The following is an 18,402-nucleotide window of genomic DNA, read 5'->3' on the forward strand; positions in this document are numbered from 1 at the left end:
TGTCCAGTTAGAATGTCGCCCAGCCTAACCCCATTTACTCAAGGCGCATCTTAAATAAGATTTCGTTATCAACCAAAAGATTAGAGGCGAATTTTATAAATTATTTCCACAAACGAGGGAGCTAACTTAAAAATTTCATTTTTCTTCCAACACGCTCCAACCAAAGTCCCGTTGAAATTTCAAATTTCAAAAAAGTAGCCGTTAGAGCATCCCCCGAAAGAAACCCAACGTCTCTTCTCTCTTTTAAAAATAACCACCACGAAATCTCTCTGCTCTTCTGTTCTATTGCATTCGTCTTTCAGAAACAAAGAAAGAGAAAGAAAAGGCAGGGGGAAAACAGTGAAGGGAGAGAGAGAGAGAGAGAGAGAGAGAGAGAGAGAGAGAGGGGGGCAGCAAATCAAAGAGCAATGGACGCCTACGAGAAACTGGAGAAGGTAGGAGAAGGGACCTATGGCAAAGTGTACAAGGCCATCGAGAAGAACACTGGAAAGATCGTCGCCCTCAAGAAGACCCGGCTCCCCGAAGACGAAGAAGGGGTCCCTCCAACCACTCTTCGGGAGGTCTCCATCCTTAGAATGCTCTCCATCGATCCCCATGTTGTCAGGTTTTGACCAATCTTATATTTTTTTTAATCTAATTTTGGGGGATCTACTCATATGGGTTCTTGTTGCTTTGCAGTCTTCTTGTTTGGGATTGTTTGATTATGTGGGCTTTTGTGGGTTTCATTCTAATGGGGGTTTTTGATCTTTTTCTCTATCTTAATCCCTGTGTTAGGTTACGATCAGTCTTTTAAGTTCACAAAATTTGGTGATTTACTCACATGGGTCGATGCTCCTTTGTGGGTTTCTTGTTTGGTTTTTGATTCTTGGGGATTTTTGTGGCTCTTATTCTGATGGGTTCTTGATCAAATAAAAAAAGGCGGCATTCATTTATGATGAAAACATCTCGGGGGAGATTTTCATATTTCTAATGAATTCGTTGCCAATTGCAGGCTGCTTGATCTGAAGCAAGGTCAGAATAAAGAAGGGAAGACGATTCTGTATCTGGTTTTTGAATACATGGACACTGACCTGAAGAAGTACATCAAGAGTTTCCGAGCAAACCACAGTTTGATCCCATCCAAGATTGTTAAGGTCTGATTTCACAAACATAAATATGAACCAAAACTGCCTTTTGTTATTACAAATGATGGTGCTATTGACTTTTTTGGCCATTGTTCTTGCGTAGACCCTGATGTACCAATTATGCAAGGGCATTGCGTTTTGCCATGGCCATGGTGTCTTACACAGGTAAATAGGGTTTACATTCAAACATAAAATAAAACTAGCCAAAGATGCATCCGCAGGAACCTACATAGCTAAATTGTCTCATTTGATGGTTTCTTGTTACAGAGATCTCAAGCCTCACAACCTTTTGATGGATCGAAAGACAATGATGCTGAAAATAGCAGATCTCGGGCTCAGTCGAGCTTTCACTGTTCCTATGAAGAAGTACACTCATGAGGTATGTTCTGATCTTTTAGCCAAATTCAGGGGCTTCGGCGTCTCGCTTGTAAAGAAACATAAATATAAATACTAATAATGACTGCATCTTTGATTATTGTCTAAAAAATCATTGTTACAGATCCTGACGTTGTGGTATAGAGCCCCTGAAGTTCTTCTCGGGGCTACTCACTACTCGACCCCAGTCGATATTTGGTCTGTGGGCTGCATATTTGGTACATCTATAAATCTTCCTTTTCCAAGCATGTCTACGTAATCTCAAATCTAAAATATTAAGTTTTAACTTTCTCTCTGTGTTTGATGTCAAAATATAGCTGAACTGGTGACAACACAGCCACTATTTGCTGGGGACTCCGAGCTGCAACAGCTTTTGCACATTTTCAGGTTTCAACTATTCCTCAATTATTACTTCATTGCACTTCTTTCGTTCGGTTCTTGTTTTTGGATATCGATTTTTTTTCCTCATGTTTTAATGTAGGCTACTGGGGACTCCAAATGAACAAGTATGGCCAGGACTAAGCAAGCTACCGAATTGGCACGAGTATCCTCAATGGACGCCAAAGAATCTGTCGACCGCTGTTCCAACTTTGGATACGAATGGTCTTGATCTTCTCTCTGTGAGTGTTCCCTTTTGTCGACGATCGTTCATATGAAAAATCATGAAAATTATAAATATCTGACTTTAAAAATTTTAATCTTTGCAGAAAATGCTGCAATATGAGCCTGCAAAGCGTATATCGGCGAAGAAAGCAATGGAGCATCCCTACTTCGATGAGTTGAACAAGGCATACTTGTAGAAGGCTTTGGTTTTCGCTCCTGCTTTCCTCAAGCACTGTGTTTGTTTTTTGTGGGAAGGAGATTTCTCAAAATCTGTTGCTTGATTATATTTTCAAGTGCTTTAACCAGAAGATGCAATCCTACTAATATCTTATATTTTATGAAGCAGTGAATAACTTTGTCCGGTTTATTTAAGAGATGCTGTTTCCTGCATTATTCTTGAAATTTATTCTTTTCTTTTGTTTCTTTCTGTGAGGAATCAGAGTCCAGGAGAAGGAGAGCAATACGTTGCTGGCAGCTTCTAGCAAACACTTCATACACAATGCTAACAATTTGATTTCATTCTACTGTTTGCTTCTTCAAAATGAATAAACTTTGTGGTACAAATATATATAAGCAAATATTGATGAAAAATGGAAGTCTCTATTTGCGCATATAACAACAACAAAAGCAATCAAGAACAATGTATGTATGTATGTGGGTTTCAGTATTATTGTTTTCATGCCAGCGATTTGATGTTATCAATTCCTAGTAAGTAGTAAAGATACAAGCCGCATGGACCAAAGAGTAAGAAAAACTGAAGCTAAAACGCAATTCTGAAGGAAGCACCAAACAACTGAGTAATTCATGATTTATGGAAAGATGCATTTTTTGCTCATTTACCCCTCCCTCCAATATGAACAGCCTCTGAGAAATTTTTATACATCTTGCAGATTTTTTTTAAAAAAATAGAAACTAAAGATAAATTCAAGACGTGAATATCCATAGTCATGTCACTTTAAACATTGATTTACAACTTATTGCATTTGCTATATTATTATTTAATAGGACAAATTTTCAAAACCGACATCTTTGGGTTTTTAATTGCAAAAAACAATCCATTTCAATCTTATTTATAAAAACCGACCCAGTTGGTTGAAACTGGGTCGGTTTTTGAATTTTTTTCCCAAACTTCACGGGAGTTCAACTCCCGTGAAGTTTTGTTATGAGAAAAACTTCACGGGAGTTCAACTCCCGTGAAGTTTCCCAAAAAAATTTAAAAAAACCGGCTGAAAACAGGTCGGTTTTTGTAAATAGTTTTAAAACCGATCGTTTTTTGCATTTAAAAACTGAAAGGGGTCGATTTTGAAAATTTGTCCTTATTTAATATGTTAAACTTCACGACCTTATGCGTTGGTTGGTAAAGGTCAAAGTCTTTTAAATTTTGAGGAAGAAACATATATATGCTTCTCAATCAATTGCTTCCTTCTCCATTGATAGAGACCCTCTTCCAAGACTTGAGTAGGTCTTCATTAGAATAAAAGCGTCCAACCTGAACTCATATCGCATAGCTCTGAACTTGTGATAGTATAATTTCTTGAACTAATTATGAACATTCATTGCAGTCTAATTAATGCTAAAGGTGATTAAGATTAAGATAAGGAAGTGATTGAATGCAGTACTATTAGCAATTTTCATTTTATTTTCAAGACTAACTTCAGAGGCGTTTAACCGTGAAGATAAAAGGAAGTGATTAATGATTCAATGCCGCGGGCTCGCTCCGCTCTACACGACCTCAAGCCACCTAACGCAATGATTATATCGAACAAAAAAAAAAAATCAGCTTCTTATTAGCCAAAAGTAGAAACGTCACAATTTACAAAAACACCTATCATCAGCTTTCTAGCCGTCGCCATTATTAGCCAAAAGAGTAAGTGGTGGACAAAATTATATTAAAATTATTTACTGAACCTGTTGGGGAGAAACCCTATGCCGAGATCCAACCAAATAGCCGAGAGAGATAAACCATACAACCAAAAGATAGCATAAACAATCAAACACCAATATTTAACGTGGTTCGGCAATGACCTACGTCCACGGGGTAAGGAGGGGAGAGTTTTCACTATTAGAAATCAAGGGGAACAAACTAGGGTTACAAATCTCTCATAAACCCTCAACAAATCAACTCTCGATCTCTCCAATTGCTCCTAGAATAGAAGTCCAAAGAAAACCCCCACAATGGCTGCTAAAACCCTCTTGCCTAACCCTAGAACCGTGACTTTGGGTATTTATAGAAAACCCAAACGAAACGGGTCTGCAAACAGAACCAGCCCAAAACCGCTGCGGCGGTCGACCGTGGCGGTCGACCGCGATGCCATCGTGGGCCGTAGTCAACCACCAACGATCCAGACGCACAGTGAACCCTGTGCACGAACGCGGTCGACCGCCAACCTGTCGACTGCCTGTTCTGAGCCATCAACTGCCAATTTCTACAGAACCATCTTTAGACAGAATTATGTACCGTTTTATATTGAACAATTTTTCAAAACAACCCTATTTCATTTTTTTTATTTTTAAAATCGACTCATTTTTTATTTACTAAAACCGACCCGTTTTTTGCCACGTCAGCCTAATCATCCTCCTAAACAGTCGGGGTTGCCAACCCCGACTATTTAGAACATAAAATTTTAGGATTTGAGGCTTCTAATTGGGGTTTAACACCCTCCTAAATAGTGGGGGTTGGCAACCCCGACTGTTTAGGAGGGTGATTAGGCTGACGTAGGAAAAAAACGGGTTGGTTTTGGTAAATAAAAAAATTGGTCGATTTAAAAAAAATTGAAATGAGACTGTTTTGAAAAATTGTTCATTTTATATTCTAACTAAAGTTTAATTATTTGCATTCCTTATTTAGATATTAATTAGATATAGATATATAGTAATTTATACCGCTATATTAATTTATGCTGAAACTAATAATACGAAATTAAGATATTTCATAGATTTGGTAGATGATCAAGGCTGTTAATTGCCTATCAAATGACGAAAATTAATAACTTAATTAAATAGTCAACAGTGCTGGTATGGTATCAATGCTTATGTTGTGTTAATATCAAGAAAATAATAAGATAATTCCTTCTATTTATATATATATTTATATCACAGTAGGGTTAGCAACTTTATATTGGAATTTTATAATAATAAAAAATAAACTCTGAAGAAACCATAGGTAGATAATAAAATAGGCAAAATAACATATATATAATCACAAAAAATTAAAAAGAAAAACATCATTAAAGAATTTGAGGATTTACTTTTTAATACTGCACCGTGCTTTCCACGGGTAGAAAACTGGTTGTATAGAATTAACGAAGTTGGATGTAATGACACGAGCAAGGTTATCCGTTTATTAACTGAATAAAATATTGAAGAAATAGCATGCCCGTGAGTACAACTGGATGATTGTCCAACAACGGAAGGATACAGTTGAAGAAATAGCTAATTATCCAAAAAAAAACAAAAACAAAAAAAACTGCTTAAATTAAGCAAATGTTGATGATACAGTTGAAGGGAAAGGGAGCTCTGTATTATTATGATACTATGGTCCCAGTATAGTTTCATTGCCGCGAGCAGTCGATGCTATTCCTCAGTATTATTATGATACAAGCCACATGAAGAAAGTGGACCAAAGGGTGAGAGAAATTGAAGCCAAAGCGTAAGTCCAAAGGAAAATCACCGAGCATTCACTTTCCCCGGCACCAAACAACTGAGTGATAGTACCTGCCAACGCAAATCAAAGGTTATCGACGACTCAGCAGATGCCGAAAAAATTAAGCATGTTACGCGTTATAAAGTATTCGATCCATGTTAAGTTGCCAAGAAGTTTGAACTGGTTGTCAGTTACGGTATAGAATCGAACTTCCACTTGGCTGATCAAACTTTTGAAATATCAAGTTACCCCGAAAAATTGGGTATTCACTACTTCAAAATATGTGTCCTTGATAGTTTCTCAATAAACACGCTGTTGAGTTAATTAAGAAGCCTTTCTAGATAAAGAATTGAAACCCTAATGTTATTACTACATAAGATGGGCTTATATAGGCCCTTACAACACAACTTACAAATAACACATTATCTATTACTAATATGTCAACACTCCTCCTCAAGATGGGCGAAAGATATCCACTAAGCCCATCTTGTCACATCCTCTAATCATATCTACTGAGCTAAGTCCCTTAGTCAGACAATCTGCTGCCTGATCCTTAGTTGGAACATGACTTAACTCCAGTAGTCCATTGTCCAACTTCTCTTTGATGAAGAACCTATCGATCTCGATGTGTTTGGTTCTGTCATGCTGCACTGGGTTGTTGGCGATACTGATGGCTGACTTGTTATCACACCACAGCTTCATCTTGGCTCCTTGATCCAGCTTCAGCTCCACCAGCATACTCTTCAACCACAACAACTCTGCAACTCCCAAGGCCATGGCTCTATACTCTGCTTCAGCTGTTGATCTCGCCACCACTGACTGCTTCTTGCTCTTTCACGAGACCAAGTTGCCTCCTATGAAGATGCAGTATCCTGAGGTGGACCTCCTGTCATCAGCACAACTAGTCCAATCCGAGTCACAGTAACCCTCAATACTCATATGTGCATTTTTTCTGAATATCAGCCCTTTTCCGGAGGCACTTTTTAAATACCTCAGAATCTGGTATACTGCGTCCATATGACCCTTCCTTGGATCGTGCATGTAGCGACTCACCATGCTCACTGCAAAAGAGATATCAGGACGTGTGTGACTCAGATAAATCAACCTGCCCACCAGCCTTTGGTATCTGTCACGATCAACTGGTTCTCCAGCTTCAGCACCTAGCTTGAACTTCTGGTTGATCGGTGTAGTTGCAGGTTTGCATCCTAACATCCCTGTCTCTTTGAGAAGATCAAGTGCATACTTTCTCTGGGATAGGACGATCCCCTCCGCTCCTCGAGCTATCTCTATTTCAAGAAAGTATCGAAGCAAGCCAAGATCTTTCACATCGAATTCCTTACCCAGTCTCACTTTGAGTTGGGCAATCTACTTCTCATCATCCCCTGTAATAATCATATCATCCACATATACTGCAAGCATGGTGATGTGACCTTCACTCCGTCGAAAGAACACGGTATGATCGACGTTAATCTGCTGGTATCTCATACCTATCATAGCCCGCCTGAATCTGTCGAACCAAGCACGTGGAGACTGCTTCAGGCCATAGAGAAACTTCTTCAACCTGCAGACTTTGCCTACTGTCTGATCTGTGTCGAAACCTGATGGTATTTCCATGTATACCTCTTCCACCAGATCTCCATGAAGGAATGCATTCTTCACATCTAGTTGGTGTAGCTTCCATCCACCATTTACTGCCAGAGAGATCAAGGTCCGAACAGTGCTCATCTTCGCTACTGGTGCAAAGGTCTCATCATAGTCGATTCGCCAGAGAGATCAAGGTCCGAACAGTGCTCATCTTCGCTACTGGTGCAAAGGTCTCATCATAGTCGATTCTATACGTCTGGTTATACCCTTTCGCCACAAGACGAGCCTTATAACGCTCTACCTGTCCATCTGGATTCTGTTTCACAGTGAAAACCCACTTGCATCCAACCGCTCTCTTTCCTTTTGGTAGTTTTACTAACTCCCAAGTGCGGTTCTTCTCAAGAGCCCCTAGCTCTTCGTGCATCGCCGTTTTCCACTTTGGGTCCTTCTTAACAACCTACCAATTGTTAGGTACAGTAACAGAGTCCAATGATGCAATGAATGCTCCATGTGCAGGATGAATGTTGGAATATGATACAAGCTGGGCAAGATCCCAACCATATCTATCGGGAGGATTTCCCGCATTACTACGAGTAGTCCTCCGTACTGATATTAGTGTGGGAGGAGTAGGGAGAGGAATGTTATCACCTTAGGATGAATCTGGTGGTGGTGTAGGTGTCTTAGGAGTCGGGGCAGGCGTTGGCAAGAGACTTAGCAGCACTAGTGGCACTGTAGGTACTGTTCCTGTAATTTGCTTCCCCTTCCTACTATAGGTTAGTAACTCCCCCTGAACCGTGGGCCTAACACCTCTTGTCTCATTTTCCTTTTCTTCTTCATTTTCCTGCTCCTCCTCAACCAATTCTTCCTCCCAAGGAATCGGGATCGATACAGAAATCGATTTCTCCACATTGTTCACCGATCTCTCACCATTCTCCTCCTCTCGCCTCATACTTCTAGTATTGGACGAGTTACCAACGGATGAAGTTACCTTCCGGGTGTAATATGACTCGAGTTCTCGAAAGTGCACATCCATGCTCACAAACAACCTTTTTTTTACCGGGCTCCAGCAAACATATCCCTTCTGAGTAGCAGAATATCCCACAAAGATGCACTTCACAGCTCTAGGGGCAAGCTTCCCGACGGATGGCCTGTTGTCCTTCACAAAGCACACACAGCCAAACACTTTAAGTGGAAGAAACCCACCATTATCTCTCTTCAACGTCTCACACGGAGACTTCCAATCCAGCACTCTCGAGGGCATTCTGTTGATTAGCGCTGCTGCGGTCAATACTACTTGCCCCCACAATGTTTCTGGGACATTCTTAGAGATCATCATGCTTCTAGCAACCTCTAAAAGATGTCTGTTCTTCCTTTCCGCTATGCCATTCTGAGCCGGTGTATGGACATGTTGTCTGATGCTGTATTCCCTGAGCTGACAAATATTCTTCAAGCGCTCTGTTGGTATACCATGTCCCATTATCCGACCTTAATACCTTCACCACTGCTCCGTATTGGGTCTGAACATTCCTATGAAAGTTTTGGAAGCACCCAAACACTTCACTATTATTTTTCATCAGGTATAACCAAGTAACACGAGAGAAACAATCAATAAATGTAACAAAATACTTGTATCCATTCATAGAACTTGTGGAACAAGGCCCCCAAACATCTGAATGTACCAAGTCAAATGCCTGAGAGCTTCTATGACCAGAACTAACATACAAACTCACATGCATCACACACAAGGTTCTGTTTATTTGCTTTCTCAAATAAAGAAGGATACAATCTACCTAAAACACTAAAGGATGAGTGTCCCAAACGCTGGTGATGAAGCATTAACTCACTCTCAGTACTCATTTTAGATTCTACTCCTGCTTTCTCTACGACTGACACTAACGCTGAATCCAGCCCTTCACGATCCAGATACCACAGTCCACTACGTCATGTGTCAATCCCAAGTCTCCGCCCTGTCCCCTTCTCCTGGAAAATCACCTTGGGAATATCAAAAGAAACAATGCATTTTAGTTGAAGAATGATAGAACTAATGGACAAAAGATTGACTTGAAAGGAAGGAGCATGCAAAACATTAGACAAAGTTACAGAACTAGTACAATCGACTGTACCCTTACCAACCACCGGCTGAAATGTACCATCAGCTGTTTGAATACTATCAGGCGATGCTATGTGAGTATATGATGAGAACTCACTAGCATTACCTGTCACATGTCGAGACGCACCGGAATCGGCTATCCATTCTGATGATCTGTCGGGAGACATAGAAGCAAGAGCATGTATGTCATCAGTACCTTTGGTCGGATGAGCATAGGTAGCAGTGTTGCCTCTGACGAAGAACGAGGTGGATGCCTCCTTAGTCCCACTTCTCAAGTCTCCATCCCCTGCTACTTTCTGCTTCCTCCTGAGTATCGCCAAGAGAGCACGATCCTCCTCAGTAAAGACCATCTCAGTTTCTTCTTCTTCTTCTGCTACCATCAGATTCACCCGGTTGCCTGCTCCTCTTCCACCTCGTCGACCCCCACGGTCACGACCACGACCTCCGAACTGTCCACGTCCACCCGAATCTCCTTCCTTGGGTGGCTTGGTGCAAGGATGCCTCAGATGACCCACCGCACCGTAGTTGTAGCACCGTCGAGTCTCTCCCCTGGATCCAGTGTTGCTAGAGGCTGTCAGTGCTGACTTCACCACAGAAAGTCCACATGTCCCCGCCTGCAGCCTAATGCGAGTCTCCTCCTGGATCATAGCAGAGACAGCCTTCTTAAGCGTGGGAATCTTCGGATGAGCTAGCAGCAATACAATTCGCTGAGCAAACTCTGATGTCAATCACTTGAGAAACACCATAGTCCTCTCCTGTAGAAAGGCCTCCCGCTCTTTACATCCCGGGTCCTTGCAGCTCGCCCGAGGTGAGAAGTGATCATAATCTAGCCACAGACGCTCCAGCTCTGTGGCATACTCCTGTACAGTCCTCTCTCTCTGTACTGTGGCGTCGATCTCTCCCTTAATCTGGAACACCCTCAGGTTATTCCCTACTCCATCATAGGTCCTCCTCAACTTCTCCCAGACGTCCTTCAACTTCTCAATGCCATCAACTGTGGTGGTGATCGACTGGACCAATGAGTTGAGGAGCCAGATATACACCAACATGTGAGTGAACTTCCACTCATCTCTTCCTTCCGAGTCCTCATCCGGCTCTGTCGCCTCTCCTGTCAGATAACCCTCCAGGTTCCTCCCTGCAAGGGTGTATCTCACCTGCCGTGACCAGCTCAGGTACGTACTCGGTCCATCCAGCTTCATATCGATGGTCGGAAGCTCCAACTTCTTCGATGGTTTTGTCGCGCTCTCCCCAGCCGACAACTTCATTAGCTTCATCAAAGTTGACACATCCGCAGGATTCAACTTCTTGATGATCTCCTCCATCGAACAGGCTTCAGACCCAACACCTGGTCACCTACTCTTCGGATCCTTGTTGTGTGCAGTAAAAAATTTTGGCAGCACCTCTGCTGCATAACAAGAGTAGGATCGCAAACAAATTCTCGTTTCTCAGAGGAAACAAGAACCAAAAACGGTTATATATCTCATCGATGTGAGATATATACTCTTCCTGTCATCAGTTCGAGGACTGAGTCGAGGGAACCCATGCCAAACTCTAGGTCCGGCATGGTGCACGAGCAACGGGACTGAGGGGTTCGAACAAGGGCGGGATCGGCTAGGTGTGGGGGTTTCTCGGTGAGGTCCTGATGAGTGACGGCTAGGGTTTGGCTCTGATACCATAAAGAATTGAAACCCTAATGTTATTACTCCATAAGATGGGCTTATATAGGCCCTTACAACACAACTTACAAATAACACCCTATCTATTACTAATATGTCAACACTAGACAAAACAGGAGCAAGTTCATGATACTTGGGAGACCAAATGATGTTATGTTCTTGACAGTCACGCAAGCAAAGTGCTCAAGTTATTATGCACTGCTCCACTTATCAACATTATGAAGCAAGTTGTAAGAAATGCCAACTTGCATTGCTATATATCGTCTGTCTGAAAGATCAACAAGGGAAAGAAACTATATGTAAAATGGAAAGCAACAAATAACAAGATCGAGAAAAGCAATGTGACCAATGTTTCCTGACCTAAAATGTTGATTAAACAGGGTTGCCTGAGGACAAACCCCCTATGCTATCGCCCAATTGCAAATAGACCATCCGTAGTTCTACTGTTGTAAATAGACACCCTGTACTGTTGACCAATTGCAGATAGACCCCTGAATGGATGTTCTTTTTGACTCTTTTACCCTCAGAATGTCCATTTGTCAGAGAACAATTTCCTTTTCTTCTGAGGGTAAAAGAGTCAAAAATTTCACTCGGTCTATCTACAACAATAGAACAAGAGCGGGTTATCTGCAACTAGGTGATAGTACAGGGGTCTATCCACAATTAACTCCTAACATTTTCAAAAAGCAAACACAATTACTCATCAAGATTCGTTAGGATTTACACCCAAAGAACCTACAACAAATCAAATACGCTACTAAACTTGCAAAGAAACAAAAAAAAACACGAAGCTTACCTATATTCATTGCAGGTGGAACACAATATTGAAGCAGAAGAATAAACTGATACAAAGGATCAGAATGCACGAAACCAGATCGAATTGCCCCTTTAACGATGACAATGCCTATCAGAGGCAAGAGGAAATATCGAACAACTACAACTCCTAGCACGAGCGAGGAGTGAATGCCAGATCCTTGCAAACCTGGAAAGATATACAAATTACATATACAGTAGAAATAAACTCTGAAAAGAGGTGTTCTTGATACCTTTAACGAGATTTCCACCCATTATCAGGGTGACAGTTGGAATTGCTCCATTGCTGCATCCAAGGAAGGAAGAAAAGGATAGTTTATCAAGTGTCAACAAATTAAGTACAGTAATATTCCATAGAAAGATATATTACGGATTAAGGGCAGTTATTGAAGGCAATACAGAAATTATGATTTGAGCATTTTACATGCTACTCTTAGATATAAGAAACGTTTATTTCTAGGTCTGTTGTTATCCAAATGATTATTCAAAAGAATTAGTAATACAATTCGTCTCATAATATGGAAATATCAGCCTGCTTATTCTTATGCGTTCTCAAGTTATTAAGTATCTCATTGTAATTGCAATAAATAAGAATAGATGTATCCAATGTCGAAAGAAGAAGAAAGGAAATGCAGGTGTTTGATTTGAGAACCATTGCCTTCCTCCATCTGTGAAATATTGCAACCTATATGCCAAAAATTTTAATTGATGAAATATCTGCAACTAAAGACAAATCATATATATAAAACAAAGGTGTTCTAGGTATTGTTCCTTTAAATTGTTATTGTTTTGATGTTAGTCTCTTAAACCTTTAAGCTTGCATTTTATTCCCTCAACCTAATAGTGTAGTAGACCTAAGCTCCACGCAAATGGTAATGAAATAAAATCTCAGCAGATAGAGTAGTAATTAATAGGCAAAAGCAGAGGCACAATAAGATTAGACAGTCACTTGATGTCTGATTTCCATGATCACATTTATTTGGACTACAGAGAGTGAAACTCGAGTTAAGAATTACCCCAACAAGGAAGCCGAGTCTTGAATTACACGAAGAGGAGCACTTTCACCTATCAATGCTTTTCTAATAAGAGGTACCAGTCCAACAACGAATCCAACTATCTAAAAAAAGCAAACAAAAAACTCAACTACGTTTCGCTTGCAGAATATTCAGTAATAACACAACATAAAAGAATTCAAATATGAAAGTTTAAATTCAATTTCAAGAGTGATCTAACATAAAAGTCAAACTTCCAGTTTCCTAGACAACTTATCCCCAATTCAACATCAAAAGCATATATAGGTCTAATAATGTGGTTGCAAAAAGTAAGTTCTATATAGGTCTAATAATGTGGTTGCAAAAAGTAAGTTCTGTTGTTTTTTTTCTCTGCATGGGTTTTGATTGACTGGATTCAATATATGCTGGAATTGCACTATTAAAAATCCATGAATATCAGATGCTCTAAGTTGCTTTAGAATTGCACAGTTTTCTGATTTAAATTGCTCTAGCTATGTAATGCTTCTACAATAATCAAGTACTATTATCTACAGATATGAAAGAGTTTATCTTGTTGTTTTAACAATTTATGTCAGATTCACCTAGTTATGTACAAGATGATATGGATTTTGTCAGGGAAGAATTATTTTGTTATTCATATGTCAAAGTTCAATAAGTTGGTTAGCCTAAATCACGAACTTGCTACTGGTCCGACCAAACAATTAAGCTTCATGAAATGGTTTTGAAGTCCAAGAAAATTTACAGGCAAGTATAATTAATCTTTAAAAAAACACCCACCACCATCCTGGTAGATTTCAGATTCCTTTGCCAAACAGATAATGGATTCAGAGAAAGCTCAGGGGAAGAACTAAATTATCCTTTCTATTGATTGAAACGAGAAAATATGGTGAACATAATAAGTAACAAGAATGAACAAGCATTGTGACCTTAAGATTGTAATTGCATGTCTAAAATAGGTCATAAAAATAGATCTTAACATATGTAAATTCTATAAATAACAAGATGTCAGTAATATGTCAGTTTCTGGGAACAGAAGTTTATGTTTAGATCGTTTTATAAAGAACTAATACAAACTTTTTTTTAATGAATGGAATATGCAACAGTCATATACTTGTATGAAAAAACAACAATATCATACCACACCAATGGTTGATGGCGCAAACAACCTTTTGAAGTTGATCGCTAATAGCACTGAGGACAATTTCTGTGTTAATTTACAAACCAATACCTGTAAAATATGGTCAAAAACACATAAAAGGCCATAATATGATAACTTAGGAAATACTGCTAGTTTACTGTGCACACATATTAGATATCCACTGAAGTCTATTCTGTAGAAGTTGAGCTGTATGTACTTGTACACTTTTTCAAACTTCTATGTTTTTCCCTCACAAAATTGTAGACCTTTGTTGTATTATATTTGGATTTATTCCAAATGAGGAAATCACTCAGTTGAATATTTTTAGTATCGTATGACAAAATGTTAAGTCATCAAGAAATAAAATTGGGAAGAAGATATGGATGGTTATTATGAGAAGATGAAGCGTGACACAAAGTGAAAAGAAAGATTAAATATATACAATAATTAATATCGCAAGAAGATATGGATGGCTATACACATATACATATATATAATGATGTGTGTCCATGCATGCACCTGTGTCCTTGTGTGCCTGTCTACAAGTGCATGTGTGCACGCTCGTGGTTACATCAAACTATGTGTCTCTTTTCAAACATGTGCATATGTATATCTCTAATTTTATGTCAAAACATTGTATTAACTGATGTTATTAAATATCGCAAAAATGATTGAAAATCAATTTTATGTAAGACAACTGGCAATTTATGTGAAATGCAGAAGCATATTCCATAACACATAGCACGGAATAGAAGGAAGAGGATTGATATGATTTTAAGTCACCTTTGGAAATAAATTACATTTTGTCTTCTTCATTTATCCCTAATTTCATATTAATTACTATGATCATTGACAAACCCAGAAAGAGATAAATTTCAAAAATAATGATGGTTGGATTATAACAAAAGAGAAAAGACTAGACAATGGTAACAACCTTCCTTTTGGTAGAAGATTCCTCAGATATAGAGACTGGTAGCTCACTTTCATCTGAAGAATCAACAGATATCGAATAGTTTTTGTAGCTCCCAGGGATTAGTTTAGCAGTTTCTTCTGGAGAATCCATTTTAGGGGTTTGACTTCTGCCATTTGCTCCGTCTTCTCCAGTATTTGCAGTCACCCGAACAATATTGTACACGCAAGACCACAGAAAGATTGCACCAAGCTGTAGTATTGTCATAACAAATAAATATGATATGATTTTTTATTAAAGAAATAGTTTGTTACAATAAAACAGTATGATACGGAATATTTTTTCCACACTGCTCCGCAAATTAGTTATTTTAGTAAATGTGCAGTGCCTGAGACCAATTCTCTATACAATTATGTATAAAGCAGCTAAGCCATTAATGAACTCATTGCCTAGGCCAACATTAAGCAGCATCAATTAATAATATGTCCTCTATTCCGAGGATTGTGGCTAAATTTCCATCTGCAGTGAATTCTATATTACCCGGGTACTTTTATCATGAAGCGTCACACGTACCCGACATGTACCTGACACGTACCCATACCCAAACTTCATGCACTCCTCAGATATATGAATATATTTATTCAGACATGTACTCAATTATATGATATATGTTTTAATTTAAACAATTGTCAAACACTTCTTGGGCATATATCCTACACTTCACATCTCTTTCTTGAAACACACTAGACATGGGTCAGGTTCATTTCAGGTCATGCCCAAGTTCAAAACTATGGTTTAAAAGGGTCAGGTGGGTGTCTAGTTCAAAAACGAGTAGTTTCCAATTTACAACAATCAACATAATAAAAGAAACTTAAAAATATAATAGGAATTTTAATTCTAACAACATATGAATTGAAAAACGATAGTTATCTAATGTAAATTATTAATGTTTAATATTAATATTTAGCCGTGTCCACGTACCCTACATTTTTCAATTTTTCTGTGTCCGGTACCCGTACCTATACATGTAGCCTGTATTGTACCTGCACCAGGTTGGCTAGATTAGGCTTGGAAGTTACTATAATTTAAAAATCTGGCAGCATTTGGACCAGCCTAATGAATGAATTCTCTTCCTGTAAGAAGCAAATAGGTAAAATATCCGAAGTCCAAAAAACCAAAGGGCCAATCCATTAATAATTAGAGGGGGCAGTTAAGTCTATCTTGAAGTTTAGGTTCTGAACTAGCAACAATTGAGGCAGCTCAAAATGACTCAAAAGAATTTGAAGCCAGACTTTAAAAAGCCTAGCTCAATCAAGCGCAACTCACTGCACAAGATCTATGCATGGAGTTAATGCACTTAATAGCTGGTTACCCTGATAACGTAATTATGAAATTAGTTTAAGATCCATCCAATTGCAGAAAACGTGCCAAAATAGATGTTGGTTAAAGATCAGAAAAAAAGAACAAATTGTACATACGGAATGATTGAAGTGCATCAACCTATGATTTGCTCAAGTTTAGGAAAGGAAAAAAAAACTTACAGCCATGGAGAGGGACGCATATGCTAATCCATAGGTATGGCACACATCAGGAGCACCAAATGGACTGGCTTTCTCTTTACAAATGGCAGGGATGATAATGAGAAATAAATTACCCAAATTTCCTGTTGACACAGTGTAACTTGGGTAAGGAATTTTTTTGTGCAATTATTTTTATGTTCTTCCCCAATTAAATTCCTGTGGAGTTATTAATAGCATGAGAGCAACCAATGATAAAATTTTCAACATCTCTTGTTGCTTGAGTCTGCATTTGGCTGGTTTTCTTTTCTTTTCAAAGATGCCACACTTTTATGTAAATAACTACATAGTTTCATTGCTATTATCCATTAATGGAACAATGTGAAATGATCAAACCTTTTGGATTTAAACATGGATATTATTTTACGTAGTTTTGGTTAATCATCAATCAAGTCTTCATTAGTGTGATGAACATATGAAATATGGATTGAGTCAATGTGTTGAAAACTTAAAAATTATATTACTATCAAATATCAGTTTATTCAAATCCACCTCAAAGATGTAAAGATTACACTACGTATTTTAGTAGAATAATAAACTTGAAATTATTTGCTGAAATTTTATGTTTACCAGCTGAGCAACAACCCAAAATGAGGCCTCTTAAGCGTCGAGGAGGTTTTGTGATTTGAATAACTATCCATCCAAGCACACAACCAAAAATGGAGGTGAGAAGGACATTGACTGGCATGAACCACCTGCATGTTTAAACAAAATGGAACGGCTATCTTGTTATCTTTTGCTGAATGAAGGGAAAACAATTTACAAGAGGACCAAATAGAGAGTACAAAGAATGCACACATAAGGATATCGAAAAAATAAACAAAGCAAGAACATCACGAACAAACAAGATTTATGTGGTCTTGCACAACAGCTTACATTCATGGCGAGCACAGAACAATTGTTCACTATAACAAGAAAACCGGAGAATACAAGAGTGCTTTGAAAACCCTTGATCTCCTCACAAAAAAGTAGCCATGTTTTATGCGAGAAACTTAACCCTTATTTATTGATATATATGACTCCTAACCATGAAAATTAAGAAATTAGAAAGAGTAACATATTTGCAAATGAAGGGCCCATATTTTTCGTAGAAAATTGAGATATCCACAAATGTAAAGGAGATTGCCCATAATTCATATGCAAGTATAGCCCCATATTGGAAGAATTATAAAGAGTGATGACTCGAGTACAAAGTTGGGGCCAATTTCTAATAGCTTAAGCATTTGGGTTAATTTGATTCTTAACATATATTTAAGGCACATCTACTTCCAAAAGGCCATGTTTCCAGTAGTGAGTGTATCTCCCCTTGGTTTGATATACTTGAAGCATTGACATTTAAAATTATCCAATTCAAAATTCCTAGCAATTGACATAACAAACAGAGAAGACAGACAACCTACTGACAAGGTGAACTAATCTAGGTAAAGAAGACGAGTGTGGTCATTGATATCCAATTATCTTTTGAATATCAAGAAAACTCGTGCAAGAAGGTAAAAACTTCATCAAATCAATCTACCAAAAAATGAACTTCAGCGAAAACATGGTGCACTTAGAACTGGTCTGCATACTGTCATAATGCATATGTTTGTGATACCTTGATTTTATGATACAATTGTTGAAATGGCCATATTGATCAGCAAATGAGTATCTATGGATTATGAGCAAATTAGTTGAAATGAAGACATGCTTCTTATATAGATAAAATGTACAATAAAATTTAATTCAGACACACAGTTTTTTTTCCAATACATGTGACACTGAAAACAGTAGTATTTGCTTGGAGAATTTCTTATGTGGAAGGCTTGATATGTGTCTATGACAAAGATACTCCTCCGT

At 38.5% G+C, this 18,402-nt stretch overlaps 2 protein-coding genes across 5 annotated transcripts in view; one reads left to right on the forward strand and one right to left on the reverse strand.

Moving 5' to 3' along the window:
- LOC109843596 (cyclin-dependent kinase B2-1-like) lies at positions 285-2,368 on the forward strand. The gene is made up of 8 exons (XM_020412540.1): positions 285-604; positions 992-1,133; positions 1,228-1,289; positions 1,392-1,503; positions 1,624-1,717; positions 1,817-1,886; positions 1,981-2,119; positions 2,207-2,368. The coding sequence occupies exons 1-8, from the start codon at positions 408-410 to the stop codon at positions 2,297-2,299; spliced, it is 909 nt and encodes a 302-aa protein (XP_020268129.1). The 5' UTR covers positions 285-407; the 3' UTR covers positions 2,300-2,368.
- LOC109843597 (protein PIN-LIKES 3-like) overlaps positions 5,482-18,402 on the reverse strand; it is a 16,314-nt gene continuing 3,393 nt past the window's right edge. For all 4 annotated transcript variants that reach the window (XM_020412544.1, XM_020412542.1, XM_020412541.1 and 1 more), the window contains 8 exons: positions 17,137-17,261; positions 16,531-16,652; positions 15,014-15,241; positions 14,080-14,169; positions 12,945-13,045; positions 12,162-12,214; positions 11,912-12,097; positions 5,482-5,816 (listed from right to left, as the gene is read on the reverse strand). In XM_020412544.1, coding sequence (XP_020268133.1) covers positions 5,692-5,816; positions 11,912-12,097; positions 12,162-12,214; positions 12,945-13,045; positions 14,080-14,169; positions 15,014-15,241; positions 16,531-16,652; positions 17,137-17,261 — 1,030 coding nt within the window. In that variant the 3' untranslated portion in view covers positions 5,482-5,691. The remainder of the gene's footprint in view (positions 5,817-11,911; positions 12,098-12,161; positions 12,215-12,944; positions 13,046-14,079; positions 14,170-15,013; positions 15,242-16,530; positions 16,653-17,136; positions 17,262-18,402) is intronic.

The sequence above is a fragment of the Asparagus officinalis genome, chromosome 5 (genome assembly GCF_001876935.1).
Source record: "Asparagus officinalis chromosome 5, Aspof.V1, whole genome shotgun sequence".
Classification (NCBI taxonomy): Eukaryota; Viridiplantae; Streptophyta; class Magnoliopsida; order Asparagales; family Asparagaceae; genus Asparagus; species Asparagus officinalis.